Source organism: Artemia franciscana, chromosome 17, assembly GCF_032884065.1.
Source record: "Artemia franciscana chromosome 17, ASM3288406v1, whole genome shotgun sequence".
Lineage (NCBI taxonomy): Eukaryota > Metazoa > Arthropoda > Branchiopoda > Anostraca > Artemiidae > Artemia > Artemia franciscana.
In genome coordinates this window covers 25,850,817-25,866,591 of record NC_088879.1, presented here as the reverse complement: position 1 = coordinate 25,866,591, position 15,775 = coordinate 25,850,817, and the positions used below count along the sequence as shown (strand labels likewise).

The window sequence follows — 15,775 nt, the reverse complement described above, 5'->3', positions numbered from 1 at the left end:
CTCAACCGGATCAAACGTAATTGGGGGGGACAGTTGGGGGGGACCGGAAATCTTAGAAAATACTTAAAGCGGTGAGATCAGGATGAAACTGCATGGGAAGAATAGAAACCTGTCTAAGATACGTGACTGACATAACTGGACCGGATCTGCTCTCTTTGGTGGAATTGGGAGGGGGGAGGTAATTTTGAAAATTGAGGTATTTGTAACTTACGAAAGGGTGACCAGATCTTAATGAAATTTGATATTTAGAAGGATCTTGTGCTATAAAGTTTAACTTTAGGTTCTGACCTTCTCACAAGTGCCAAATGAGCTCTTGGCTCTTCCGACCTCGTCCAAATGAGCTCTTGGCTCTTCCGACCTCGTACCATATGAGCTCTCGGCTCTTCCGACCTCGTCACAAGTGCCATATGAGCTCTTAGCTCTTGTTGTCTAATCTTGCAGATGAAATTTCCTGAGTGTGTTCCAAATGATCGAAAAGTACCAAGCTATTTTTATTGACTTTAATTCCTTCGGCTTTGTATGGTTTCTAAACAAAGTTATATCTGTGAGATTTTTTAAAGCCTCTAGGCCGTCAAAACAACTGTTATAGGACTGAAAACATCAATATGGCTGAGCGTCATTCATAAGCGAACGCTTAAAAAGGGGGCGAGAATAAATAAAGGAAAATAGTCTCTTGAAACGTTTCCTTTTGGCATTTTATGGCAGAACTTGCTAAGAAAAGGGCTGGATTAAAGCAGTGTTTTGAAGTTAAAACAGACCTTTTCTGGGCCCGCTCTTAAATTATTTGAAATCCCTACTCTAATATCCTTTAACTGAATATATTTTTGAATCTTTAGTTTTAAGGTTATTTTATAGTTTTTTTTTATTTATGGTTTTCGTTATCAGTTTTTATCTATCGATTTACGTACCTTTATTTTTCTTGTCATTTATTTAAGTAAGTATGGAAAATAATAAAAATATTAAACGAAACGATTTTAAATGAAGTAGATCGTATCTTATTCTCTTCAAACTTTCAAACGCGTATCATCAATATCTCCATTATTTAACATCTTTTCTTTGTTTATTATATTTTATTTCGTTATTATTATCATCTTTAAAATATGAATCATAATTGACAGAATTTTTCAAACGTATTCTCCTTGCATTTTTTGGCCAAATTTCAGTTTTTTTTATTTCTTTTATAATGAGTTTTAGCACATATCTGTTAGTACTCAAAGTCTAATATTTTAGTATGCCATTTTAACCGAGAGACAACGCATCTCCCTCATATACCTGCAAAATAGTAACCCAACCACAATATTTCGTGTGGGAGTCTATATAGATAAATCCTTAGTAAGAAGAAAAAGTTTATATGATTAATTTCTTTTGTTGTTAGATTAGGTTTTTTCGCGTTGTATTCTGTTTTGCGCGTGTTTGTAATTTGTACTGTTGTTTAATTTCCTTGATTGTTTGTTATTTATTTATATGCTTGTGTGTATATGGCCCATGGGCTTTTGAAATACACTTATCTATTTATCTGTATCGTTTAATGAAATTGTTAAGGATCAAATAACATATTTTTATAATTTTCGGGTGCTTATTTTAAAATACATAATCCTTTCTTATTTGAAAGCTTTAGTTTAAATTTGAATAATATCGTAAAAATACTGATGATACGTTTGCCCTCTAATGCTTAGATGCCTGGGCGCTTTCAGCAATTTAAAAGGCTTTGCGTGACACTTATCAAAATATGGTTTATAGCCCAGCCTGTTCAACGAAATGTGCTTAATCGGTTAGTCTAATCTGTGTTCCTATATCTTACGTATTTGGGTATCAAGATAAATAGGAGCTTTTGGTTTACAAAATTCAGCTTATTCCCTTTTTTTAAATACAGGACTAGTTGGGGTTATGAGCAACTGACATTTAAATTGAATTATTGGTCTTTGTGTTTGAAGAATTGTTCTTAAAGAATTGGGACAAAAGTCAAACTTTATATGTTCAAAAGTGAAATAAGTATGATTAAAATTCGATTTTTGTGCATCTGAGATCAGCATAAATAGCCAATATTTTATTGTATTAATTGTTGTCAAAACTATTAATTGTTGAACTGTTTGACATACTAAACAACAACCAGAGTTTTCCGAATGTGAATTCTTTCACTATGTCTCATTTTCTCCAGTGTTATCTAGCATTTGTTCTTCTCTTTATGTTACTTTCCTGTACATTTTAGCTGTTTATTCTAGCTTTGCTTTTTTTCTTTTTATTAAGAATTTCAGATCTGTAGCCAAAAAGGTTTGCCTGTCAATTATATATTTCATTTAATTTGTTTTATTCTTGGAGCTATGTTTAATTTGGAACTTTCAGGAAATTCAAAAAAAGTCATCTAATTTAACGAAGATTTCTAATTTAACAGCTTTCTCATTGACTCATATTTGTAACAGAGGGTCCTTGCTATTATTTATGATATTTTGTTGGGAAGCTTTAGTTAATTTCATTGAGTGAAAAGGAAAATAAACTTTACATTTTCAGTTTTGAATAGATTCGCTAATCTAAGCTATCCAAACTCTTTCTCTTGTCATTTAAGCACGTTAATGAAGTAGCTAGCACTTTGCCTTTCAAAAGCAGCAAGCATTAAAACAAACACAGAGCTTAAATTTCAAATTGAAAGTCCCTCAAACTTTAATATGTTAATGTTTGGACTGAAACTTCAATATTTTTGTTATTTTACTTAGCCTCAAGCTTGAAACAAAAGCTTTCTCCTTCCTACTTTTGAGTAATGGAAAGGCAAGATTGCTTTGTGGCCGGTTATTTAAGAAAGTCAATTGAGATAAATTCGAAAGAGGTCAAAGCATTTGATGTTTCGAGTCAGAATATCAAATGAAGGCTGCCAAGATAATCGCAGTCGAAAAAGACATTATGCTTTGCTAGTCGTTTTGAAAGTTGCGACAGAAACTTTCTTAAAATAACTGTTTGTTAGGCCAAAAAGTTTGTAGGAAAACTTTTATAAACAATTTTCTGTCTTGGGAGCTTGTTTCAATCCTTCTTTTAACCGAAAAAAGTTGTTTCTCAGAATGAATCCAATCTAAAAACAGCTCAATATGTTATTATATCTAAATAAACAAAAGATGTAAATAATAGCTTCTCTGGCATTACTTTCTTTAGAATTTCAAATTCATATAGTCAGAACAAATAAAAGGAATACACAAAAATATGTACACATGTATATGAACATATGTACACACTCTTCAGTCTGTAGTATTTAATATCCGCTATTATGGCGGAGTTTTCACCTCCAACACTTACCAAATTCAAGGACCTTAAGTTTAGCAACAAATGGTTTAGTGACTAATTTAGCAAATATTGATTCTCAATGGTATTTCTACTACACCTAACTACAACTCGTCGTAATACACCGCCTCAGGCTAATTTAGCTGGATATGTTCGTCCTTCACCCCAAGTTATTTCACTGTGCACCTCCTCCCACAATGTCTCATTTTCCCTTAAATCCTTTCTTAGAATTAATATGAGTTTGTTTTCTTCCAGCTGTTGTAGAGCAATCCAATACACTTTGCTCAACAATTGAAGAAAAAGGATAATAAAATGAAATTAGATCACGTTGTTGCATTTCACGTTTCGCTAAAACGAGTTATCCTTAAGTCTTTATGAGAGCAAAATTTTAGACAAATATGACAAGAAAACATTTAATTATAAAAAACTTATTTTAAATGAATTAAAATTAGTAAAAAATAAACTGGAAAAATAGGACCTTCACCATATCGTAGGTTTTTTGGCTGCGGACATACTATTAATTTTACTAGAGAGTGATGAAAATAAAAAAAATTGTTTTGGCTGCTTTGATTGTTATTGACGAATATCTGTTTGCGTAACTAAGGTTTTTTTTTTTGTTTTTGTTTTTTTTATCTAGCCTTCAAAATAAGGAAGTTGGATGGACAACACTCAAAGTTCCAAATATTTCTGCATTTACAAAAAGGGCATCTGTTTTGGAAAAAAGAGAAAAAAGAGAATAGATTAATCGATCAAAGTTACATTTTGTTTAATAGGATTATAAAAACTTATGAAAAAAGTCACAAAGCACTTTTCAAATTACTACTGCCGATTTTTAAGTTTGTTTTTCTTTTCCATGCGGCTCAGGTCTCCCTTATCTTTTAGATAGAGCGGGTCTTGATGTCCAGCAAGGTAAGCATTAATTTTATATTACCTTACCACTATACTTACCAATCTTAAGCCTTACTGGCACACGTTGTTTCTTTTATAATTCAATGTTAATTTGTTGTTTTTTTTCAATTTAATTTTTGGTAATAGAATTTTCTTTTTGGAGGGGGGGGGGGGGTCATGACGTGGTAAAAACTAATTAGTTAGTAAAAGGGAACATCTTATGCACATGTTTTATAATTACTGCAATTATTTTGAAAATTTAAAAACTGCTTTGCGATTTGACTGCTCAGTTTTTGAACGTATAGAATATAAATGAAGAAAGTAAGATTTTGCCTTGATCCTTAGAAAGGAAAGTTTGAATTTTTCATTTATTCTAATATTTTCAACCATATTTCTTATCATACAAAATTATTGGGAAAAGGACATTAACATAAGACTATATAAATTACAACAACTACTAATTACTGGAATTTTTACTAATGATGGGTTATAAAATTTGTAATTTTTCAAGTCTTGATACAAAACATTGAGGGGGAGCGTCCTCTCTGTCGACCAACAACAACAGATGTTTTAAAAATATTCAATCTTCAAAAGAAAGAATGAAATTCCGTATAATTTCGAATTATATTCACGCCAGTCATTTATCGCTTACTTAAACAGGAAAAAAAATTGCTACCCTTTTTCAATGGTGCCCCACCCTAGATACGTTGAATATTATTAGAGGAGATTATTTGCTACCGAATATTAGCTTACTTGAGCGTATTTTTTTTTTATTTGTTGTGGTACTCAGAATTTGTAATTAAAATAAAATTTTCTAGAAATCAACCGAAACCGTGAATTCTACCGTTCTGCTGACGTAAGGCCTCCTTTCACCTATGCTTCACTTATACGACAGGTTAGTTTTTAGTTTTTATTTTTTTCATAATTATTGATTTTGTATACAAGCCCACACGTAATCAAGAATATTTGGAGGAATAGAATTGTGGATAAGGGAAAAATCCGTAAAAATGGGCCTACTGTACTGGAAATATCAGAAATCGTTGATAAACGTAGAAAATTCTAAAGATGGGGGGAAGACCTCCCCTGAATCCCAGACCAATTAGATGTTAGGAATGGGAACTGTCTAATTTCAAAATCATTCCTTGTTCAGCAATTTCTATTCTAATAAAATTTGCAGAAGTTCAGTCATTAGAGTGACTAGCTTGCTCAATAATTGTAATCGTTAGGTCACTAATCGTAAAGATTTTGAGATTTTAGGAGGCCCAAGAAGTTAAATACCACCACTTCAATGATCATACCTCATTCGTTGATTTTTATTGTAGAAAAAAGTATTGAAGGGGGGGGAGTAGGCATTTTCAAAATTTTATTATTTTACAATCGAACTGAAGACCATGCGTTTTTATGCTACATTGCTACATTGCTTGCCCAGTAAGCCTTAGTGACTTACCTTTTGTTCCTTAATTTATGTTTTGACTCTATTGTAACGTAGTCAATATTTATTATGCTCTAAGTCATTGAGTTACATGAAAAGAAATATGATTGTATATAATTGAATAAAAAGAAGCTTAATTGATAAAAATGAATAATTTGTATGACTTATGTGACAAACTTCATATATTGTTTTCTATTTAGATATTACAGAGGGCTTGTCTTATTTGTAAAACATTTTGAAAGTTTGGTTTCAAATAATGTTGAAACTGGGATAATTCAGAAAGCATGATATTGCTCACCATTTTATGTAATTTTTTGTTAAACCCTTCAAGGGTTTCTTTCAAAAAAGTAAACAACTCCCTTCTCATATTTATTTACAAAGGTGGTTTACTTTTAGTAAGGAAAATCCATTTCTAAATTCCATTATTATCAATCAAGCCTAAAACTTCGTTTCGTGACTTTTTTCACAATATTTCATAGTTATTTTGTAACATTTATCAGGGGTTGTCCATTCTCCACGACCATGCGTACATCTCAATTCCCACTTGTTTAACCACGTATCGTATGCTTCTATTTCACGGTGCCTGCTCATACCACGCGAAGTCCACTTCCTCCGCGTGCCACATGGTGTACACGCTTTCTAAAAGTGGACAATCAGCTGAATATTTACTTTCAAGCTAATTGCCTAACGAAATATTTGGTAATATTACAGTAGAACAATAGTAATAGAAATTCACAGTAATCGAAAAAAATTGTGATTAGTTTGAAGATCTTTAGAATATCCTACATAATGACTTTTATTTACATAATAAACAAAAATATTAACTATTACAGATATAAATCACTACGCTAGGGAAATATTTAAATTTTGCTAACGTGTAGCGATTAACTACATAAAAATTCCTAAAGACATCGTAAATTAAAAGTAATAATAAAAAACCTACATAAATGTTTCTAGAAGCATCCTACACTAATTAAAATAATAATGAAAGGAAAAAAGAAAAAGACAATCACCTTCTCTCAAACACTCCCAGGGTAACAACCTTCATCCAAATACAACTCCCAACCCCTTCAACCCGCTCCTTCCTCCAGCCCTATAAACCACTCCCCCTCCCCCAAATAAAAAACAAAAATCAGTTTTTCTGAAAATCAGTGACTCTACCCTTGTCAATAGGCATCATCGATTGCACATGAGATAAAATAAAATCATTTTGTAGAAATTAAACTTTTTTTTTGACTTAGAGATATGATCAATATTAACTTTCGTATATAGTACTCACAAGTAAACTGAATTTAAAATCAACTGTTATACCTTAAGTGTAAGATTCGAGTTTTTGCCATTTGTTAAGAAATAAAGATTTACCTTTTACAGCTTAACGCAATAAAACATGAAGATAATAAATATAATAGCGTACTTTATTTCTTAGGCTATTGTGGAGTCACCTGAGAAGCAACTGACCTTGAATGAGATTTACAACTGGTTCCAGAATACTTTTTGTTACTTCAGAAGAAATGCTGCCACGTGGAAGGTAAATACTACGATGTTTTCTGATCTTAATATAATTTTGGTAGAAAATATTCATTGAAGAAATAATTTGATAATTTGATACCTGTTTTTATATAAGAAGAGAAAAAAGATTGAGAAAATACTAGAACTTTATTTCAGCGTTTACTAAGCTAGATAAAACATGCTAGTTCGTAGCGCTCCCATGGCTTTAAAAAAACATTTGATGGAACTGAAAAAATACCCATGGTAAACATCATTTTCCACGTTTTTATTAGCTTATGGACTAAATTGAGTGGTTGCAAGGAAAGGCTGAAATAGGTACTTTTTATAAATGATATATTAATGTAAAAAATTAAAAAAGAACAATAAACACTATACAAATTGCGAAACCCTAAGCAGAGGCTAAGAACCCTGTAAAAGATTGAAATGAAGGGTAGGACTTCTTTTGTTGCCTGTTTAGTCTACCAGATGAAATTCTTAGCGAAGTTCCTAGCGCTTTTGATCTATTCGCTTTATGGCTGGTATATCCGTTGCGTAGACAAGAATTGATTTTAAGAGAGCCAATAATAAGGAAGAGACACAAATACTAACTAGAGGTAAAAATAGGCGAATGATAAGGAAAATAATAAATTAGTGTTAAACTGTAAAACCTTCATTATTTCCGGGGGATATGTCCAAAGATCGACATCCCTAGTGCTTATATATGAAAAATATAAAATTATTTCGTTAAAATATCAAGAGACACCAAAAACGAGGTTCTTACTTCGTATTTTTCCTCAATATTTAGCATGATGAGAACAATTAGACTATGTCAAATTAAACGAAATTTTGGAGAAAATGAAATCTAGATACTCCTTAAAAATTTTTCACTCTGTTAGAAATTGACGTTAGAGATTCGTGAAGTAAGTAACGCATTTTGCCCAGTTTACTGATTTTTTTTTCTTTAAAAACACAAGTGACTTAAATGAATCACCTTGTATTAAATCTATGTGAATTATTTAGAAAATAAAGTTCAAATAGGTATCAAAAACTTGTGATACTTTATTTAACTAATTTGTCAAAACTTTGTTAAATATATGACATAGTATGATATTGGAATTTACTGAAAGTGGTGGAACCTCACATCCACCGATGAACGAGTGCGATCTCTCAGTATCCTCTGTATCCTCCAATCCCTCAGTATCCTCCTGGAAGAAAAAAGGGATAGTAAATTTTAGCGACTTATGCTAGTTGCGGCGAATGTGCCGCAACTAGGAGAAGTTGTGCCGCAACTTAAGAAGCATATTCAAATTTTGATCACTCTTTTTCTTCATCTAGCACTAAATGATTTATTGTACGATTATATAAACTAATTTCATAATTGGTTATGCGAGATTTTAGGAAATTATCTTAATATAAAATATTCTCTTTGTCTATTTCAGTTAAATAAAATCTATTTCCAATTAGTTAGAAATAGGAGAGCTATAGATTAAAAACGGTGTGAATTCTCCGAAACAAAATTGTCGTCAATAGAAGTCCAGCATAAAGCCTCTTGTTCAATAGGCAGGTGACAACCCACTGACAAGTTATTTGCAACTATTTGCTGCTATGGTAATTATTTAACTACTGCAATTTTCCATTTTTTGTCTAAAATTCTGGTCTAATAAGTGATGAACTATAAATTTGTAATAAATCTCAATAAGACAATTTTGCTTTGGAAAAAAATTATAATATAGAGTAACTTAGGCGTATACGTTGGCATTTACCATGGTGGCGATGTTTTTTGGGGGATACCTTAAGATTTTGGGCGGAGAAATATTCCTAAAAGTCCCCTCCTTGTGGATATGACAGAGTAAAGCCACTTTTCAGTTGCTTTTGGTTCTGGACCCCTCATTTATAGGAGCTCAAGAAGTGTACTAGGGAAATTTCTGAATAATTCTTCAGTGGAAATTAAATGTGTTACTATGAGTAATAATAAGATAAAATATGAAACTAATTGACTATGTGTTTTGTCTATACTTGAAAGGATCAACAAAAGTACTAAATAGGTTTTTTAATGGCTATCTGAAGGATAAGGGTATTTTTAATAGGCTCTTTTTAATTTTATAAGAGACATTTTGCAAAATTAAGTCTCAAAATTTCCCCCGTGCGAAAAGCAGTACATCACCATCCTTTTTAAGTTTATTTTGTAACCCCCACCCTCCGAACAGAAATCCTGGATAAGGCCCTACGGAAGCTGGTTTTGTGCTACCTAGATACACTTGTACCTCACTTGTTATTAGGTTGCTGGTAAGTTATGTTAAAAGCATACAACCAAAACAAGAAAGAGAAAAATTAAGTAGCAAACTTAGTACGTAGCAAAACTTAAGTTAGATAAGTAGCAAAACTTAGATAGCTAAAGTTTACTCTAACCTTGTTATGGCTTCTAAGCGCTACAAGGACTTTTTGATTGCGGGAACATGCGACCTCGGACTGGTCATTATCAGGCTAATGAGGCCTTGTCATTAAACAAAGTATTAACCAATTAGATACCAGTTTACGTACTACGGCCATGACGATAAGTTCTTGTGATCAAAGATATCTCTTATTTTATTTAATAAGAGGCGAAAAAGATGGGAAACTGATAAGAGAGGTAACCATTCGTTTCTTAGAAGAAACAAACGCCATCTCAAATTTTTAGCTAGAATCTTGAAGCTATTAATGAAAAATAAACAAGTATATTATTTGTGTTTTTATTGGTTTTTACAGTTCACTTTACATTGGGCTAAAAATAAAATAAGCACTCTTGTCAAGTGGAGGTAAATAGGCATGTTATTTCACATTAATTTAACTAATATTTTCTGCGATCTGCATATATTTTACGTTGAACTCCAAATAAACACGATATGTAACTGAAATCCAAATTTCAACAATCTAAGATTACGCTTATATTTGTATCTCTTTTTTCCTAGTTCTGCTGTGTGATACTACACTGTTAATATTGCGAGTAGCTTTAATCCCTATTCAACCCAAAATGTTTGACTCAGAGAGATTCCTCTAATCAGTTTTCAATGCTCTAGAAAGAGATATAGTGGGTAAAGACCTTATATTATCCATGTGTTTTAGTTTATTTATTTTTAATTTTGGTTTGTTTGGGTATAGAATGCTGTCCGTCATAATCTGTCATTACACAAATGTTTCATGCGTGTTGAGAACGTCAAAGGTGCTGTTTGGACAGTCGACGAAGCAGAGTTTTATCGACGTCGTCATCAGAGAACGTCATCAGGGTAGGTTTGGGGATGGCGATAGACATTGTTGCGCACAGAGTCTTGCACGTTGAAAAGATTTGATGACTTAACTTATTTCTATTATACTAACTGTATCATTCGTCTGAAGTGGCAAGTTTAACCACATAAATAATTACACAATATATATGTATAATTTTGGGATAAACTTTTTTTTTGAGGGGGGGGGGTAAAAATTTGTGATAAACTTGGGCAGATATGTAGTGCTATAATGTAGGGGTTCCGCATGAATAACAAAAGGTAAAACAAAGAGGAATTATTTCAAGACGGTGAAATTTTTTTAAAATGAATATTTCGGCTCTATATGTAAGAGCCGTTATCGGCAAAGCATAGATGAATATAAAATAAGGTTTAAGATAACATTCGCGAGCATTAAAACTAAAAAAAAAAAATCTAAACAGTTCCAGCATCATTACGCGGGATGGCCGAATCTTAGTAGAACTTCTTTGAAGTGATGTAGAACTGTTTTAATATTTTTTTTTTAAACAATAATAATTTTTTTTTAGTTTTAGTGGTTACGTACTTTAATTTAAGCCTTATTTTGTATTCATCTATGCTTTCCCGTTCTTTGTTTTCCTGGATCTGTACATATTTTTTTCTTAGCACCATTGTTGCGTAAAGTTTGAAAATCTATTGCAACTCTGATAAACGAAAAAAAAAAGAATAGAAAATTCGTTTCATTTTCAATCTCAAGAAACTTTCGTTAAATTGATTTACTGGAATTTTGCAGAATTTTTGTACCGGGAATAAAGATTCAAGACTTCCCAACGTACGACAGCCATTACATTGGCTTTTTTTTTTGCAGCAAAAAGAAAATTCTAGATGAGAAGGTTTGAGAACTAAACTAAAAAGAAATAATTCGACTCGTTAAGCTTGCCAAAAGACTTATGATGAATTTTCTTTAAAATTTCTTAGTATTTAGTGGAGGAAGCCACCAACTGAAAGTAGTTTTCATAGGTCACGAATCTTTAGACGTTCAGGTCTTATTTTATTAACATCACTTTCCACTTCTCGCTTTCGGGTGGAATGCGGCATTTTTTCTATTTTATAACATTTTGTATTTTTCTTGTTACTCTTACTAATATTTGTGATTATATTAACTTTTCAATGCCAACAACAATGACTCCTTGAATATGCTTTTAAACCAAATGATTATTTACTGTATATCTCCATCCAAATTTGCAAGGCTTACATGTCTCTTGTTACCTTCGTAGCCAATCCATTGTATTTAAATTCAGGGAGTAGATGTCCTCTTGAAGTTAGAAAAAAAAGTTTATCATGGTGAAAATAATTCATTAAGGTATTCCTTATTTATTGTTAATAAAATATTCTCTGTTTTTGTGTTTTCGCGAACACTTCCCCCATAATCTACATACCTTAATTGCTTACTTTAAATATTATAAAATATTCATCACTATTATTCTCTAAATTCAATTTATCTTATTTTCCGCTTATTGGCAATATCACCTAACCTAACTGAGTGAATACATCCATACCCTAATTGTGTTTATGGTTTTATGTTTTGTTTCTTAACTATTGGTTCCCTATTCCATTTGTCGTATCCCATGCAGCCTCTGGTATGCTTATTAAGTATAAGTGTGTCCGCAACTGTAAGGAAAACACCATGAGATACCTGACAACTAGCCTCATCCCAGATTAAACCGGAATTAAAAGATCGATATATAATCTGCAGATACCGCAAATTAAAAACTGTGAAAAAGAATTGACATAATTTGATGATGTAGAAATCTACTTAATCCGTTAAGCCTAAGTGATAAAAGGGGATTGCACTAAAGAACCTTAAGAAGGGAGCAAAACTTATGGACTGGAGATGAATACCATATTCATAATGTAAGAAATAGTTTCCAAATTACATCGGGAGATGATTCTTGTTGGTATTGAGCATGCGTATGTTTCAATTTTTATAATTTTTTGAACCTTTAACTTTTATCTAGCACGTTGGTTGATCTTTCAAACTTTTTATTGTATTTGGCCTTTTCTCACTATTGTATTTCTTGCTAACGCATTAGAATTTTGCAAGTTTTGACTTTTACTTTGGTATTAACTATATTTTTTTTAGACGAGAATAATGTCATTTTCAGCGTAGTAGACTACTCATAACACAATAGTTCTTAGATTTGAAATAAACATTTTTATCTGCTGATTAAACTTCCGAAATTTCTACCTTAAAAAAGAGCAGTCCAAAACTATCATAATTTAATTTAATGTTTAACAATTTGAGGGGTTTTGATGTTATTTTGAATCCCCAATAAAAAAAATAATGGCAAAAATAACAAAATTTCTAGTCATCAAACATCAAATAATTACCTAAAAACTTTAATTTTTCATTAATTAAATAAAAAAACTTATAATTTTGTAAAGCCAATTTGAAGAAGCCCATTCTAGAGGGCACTTCAAACAATTTTCTGTACTCAAATGCACTAGAATAAAAACAAAGAATTCCTTTACGCTTTGTGAACCAAAGGATTAGTTCAGTATAATTGAATTATTATTTATTTTATTAAATATAGAATTGAAATGAGCTGTATTTTAATGTAATTCATATCAATATGCCAATAATTATTTAAATTATAATATAATTTTAATTGATTTTTTTAATTAATCATAATCATTAAACTAGAACTTTTTTTGCGTATTAATATCCCTCAATGTCACTGTTGTAAATATTATAAATTTTACAAATTAGTAACATTTAATACGGACTATGGTAGTTTCGGCTGCAACAATTTAGCTTATTAATTTTTAGTTATATAATTAAACTTGCAAGTTCTTTGACGTTGTGAAAATCAGTTGTGATGCACTTTCCTTTCTCTTACGCATTTATAACTCCCCTTCAGAATGCAATTCGCACCAACTTATCTCTGCACAAATGTTTCGTTCGCTACGAAGACGATTTTGGCTCCTATTGGATGGTGGATGACGCGGAATTTATCCGTCGTCGCCACTTGTCGCGTGGACGTCCGAGAAAATTCGAGAATCCTGTGAGCCAAGAAACGTTGACCCCTGCGGAACTTATCTCAAGTCAAAGACCTTTTATGCAGGCATTTGGCGCTGCGTTTCGTAATCTCACTTCTCAAGCACTTGTTCAGTAAGATAAACTCAACTTTTTGGAATGTTTATTGGCATGATGCATGTTGCACTCAGTTATAGCTTAGGGGATGTTTGGATGCTAAAACTGTTTTGATGTTTGCTACGGTTTTTGTTACGTTTTAAAAATAACAGTTTTTATAACTCGTTCCATGTCTTCAATATTTTTCATATTATTCGTCTTTTTTTTCTGTTTTACTGAAATGATTTTTTCTGTTTTAATGAAACTGAGACTCCTCAGCCCTCCTCCTTGAAATGGATTTTTGTTTGTATATCTAATAAACTATGCACTAGCTACTAAGCTTACATTATGCACATCGCAGTTATTGCCTTCCCACCAAGTATTTACAGAATTTGAAGTTTTTAAACGAAAATGGAAAATAAAAAGAAAATAAATTTTTTCTGAGGGAAAACAGTCCTTCAAATTTCCTTCAAAAGGTTGATGATTTATTTCAGCACTGCTATTTGTTGTGAATCTATAAAAAAAAGTTTTTCCTTAATAGATATATTAGGTAATTCCAATGCCAAAAAGTAGATAATTCAATCTAATTTCGAGTAATATGTACCCATTTTTCTGTTTATGTACAGAAAAAGCCTACTGAAAATACAATAGAAATAAAATTTGCTTTTCAACCAAATGTCAAAAGATCATTTTGAGCGCCTTTGTTGGACGTAGCTTTAAGAAATCATTTTGGAAGGCTTCTAAAATTAATCCAAAATTATTGTTACTACTCCTACGACTAACAGCTTACTACATCACCGAGCCACCTGTAATTTTCATCGCCACTCCTCCTCCTCCTCCTCCTCAGTCCATTCAGAGGGTCACCTTTTACTTCCTTCCATGACGTTTCAAAGCCTTTAAATCTTTTCTTATGTCTCCTGCCCACCCCATTCGGGGACGGCTTTTCGTTTGGCCCTAGACAGCTGACCAAAAAGCAACATCTTTGACAGTCAGTCATCCTTCATCTATGAAACTTAGCCTGGCAGTTTTAAACTTTGTTTCTATAGCCCTAGGAAATGGGATCGAACCATATTAGTATTACAGTTTATTGTTTGATATACGGTTAGTCCAAAGAGTATCTAAAACTGTCTTTGGATATTTCCTCATGAAAACAGTCAACAAATCTTCCTTAACCCAGGGTCTTATCCAGAATTTTGTATTGGGGGGGGGGGTTACTAAAAAAGTGAAAACCCCAAAATTATTTAAAATCGTTTATGTTGCGTTCTTACGAGTTGGAAAAACGGGGGGGGGGGGCAAACCCCTACCCCCCCCCCCCGAATACGGTCCTTGCCTTAGCCTTTTGAAGTACCCACGTTTCTGGGTCATTTTTGACCACTGTCACTACCACGTCTTCCAAAATTTGAATCTTAGTTCAGAGACTTGCTTTCCTATTTTTACAAACTTTTTTCAACTACGAAACAAATATATTGTGCCATGGCTATCCTACTTTTTACATTGTCACATTATCTACTATCCTTACTGATAACCCTAACCTCGTTACCGAGCATCAGCTATTCCCCTTAATTGATTCCTATTCTAAGTGACTTGGTCTTCTTAGCATTTTTTCAAACCCGTTCTTGCAATCGGAAGCCTCCAAAGACTCATTCATTTCACTGACATTTTTATCGAACACCCTCAAATCATCTGTGTAATCCTATTTTAGGAGAGTTTTATTACCCCGTTTAATACCATGTTCTTCTAAAGTCTTTGCCGTGCTCCTTAGGATAAAGCCAATTAAAATAGTCCATATAAGCGGGGATAGGACACAACCCTCCTTAATTCCCGATCCCTCGCCAACCCATCTGACTTGTGCTTTTTTTGGTTATCACATTGATGTACTTATCTGCTTAAAAAGACAGACACCTTAAAGATGTTCGCCAGACACCGACTAAAGCTAAAAAAAAAGAAGAAAAAAGTTGCTGCTTGCAAAAATAGATGTGTTAGGACCTGCATCTTGACTTTTTCTTTGGTCTTAGTTTTTGGTAGGGGGATATACAATTACCAGTTATATTTAAAGTGTGTCAGAAAAGTATGCATAAATATTCAACTCAGTTGACTCATTTGTTGTTGAAACTGCTGAAAAACATTAAAAGGGCATAATATTTATTTCTTAAAAAGAGGTCTTTAAAGTCTCAAGAGGCTGAAACTCCCACCTTCTGGTTATAGGCCTGAAAATCATATATGCTGCTGTATGCACCACCTTGGGTTAAAAATGCTTTGATAATATTGCGTTTCAAATTCACTTTAAATGGATGTGAACAGTAATTAAATTTGTTAATTTGTTCTAGTTATTATTTAGTTCATTCTTTT

General features: G+C 32.3%; 1 protein-coding gene across 13 annotated transcripts in view; it reads left to right on the top strand.

The window, feature by feature from the left end:
• Nucleotides 1-15,775, top strand: part of LOC136038068 (forkhead box protein P1-like) — a 188,305-nt gene that overhangs the window by 157,917 nt on the left and 14,613 nt on the right. For 8 of the 13 annotated variants that reach the window (XM_065721040.1, XM_065721041.1, XM_065721042.1 and 5 more), the window contains 4 exons: nucleotides 4,132-4,176; nucleotides 4,974-5,050; nucleotides 7,014-7,115; nucleotides 13,215-13,465. In XM_065721040.1, coding sequence (XP_065577112.1) covers nucleotides 4,132-4,176; nucleotides 4,974-5,050; nucleotides 7,014-7,115; nucleotides 13,215-13,465 — 475 coding nt within the window. Of the gene's footprint in view, nucleotides 1-4,131; nucleotides 4,177-4,973; nucleotides 5,051-7,013; nucleotides 7,116-10,213; nucleotides 10,339-13,214; nucleotides 13,466-15,775 lie in introns of all 13 variants that reach the window. The other 5 variants (XM_065721044.1, XM_065721043.1, XM_065721046.1 and 2 more) reach the window with 3 other exon arrangements.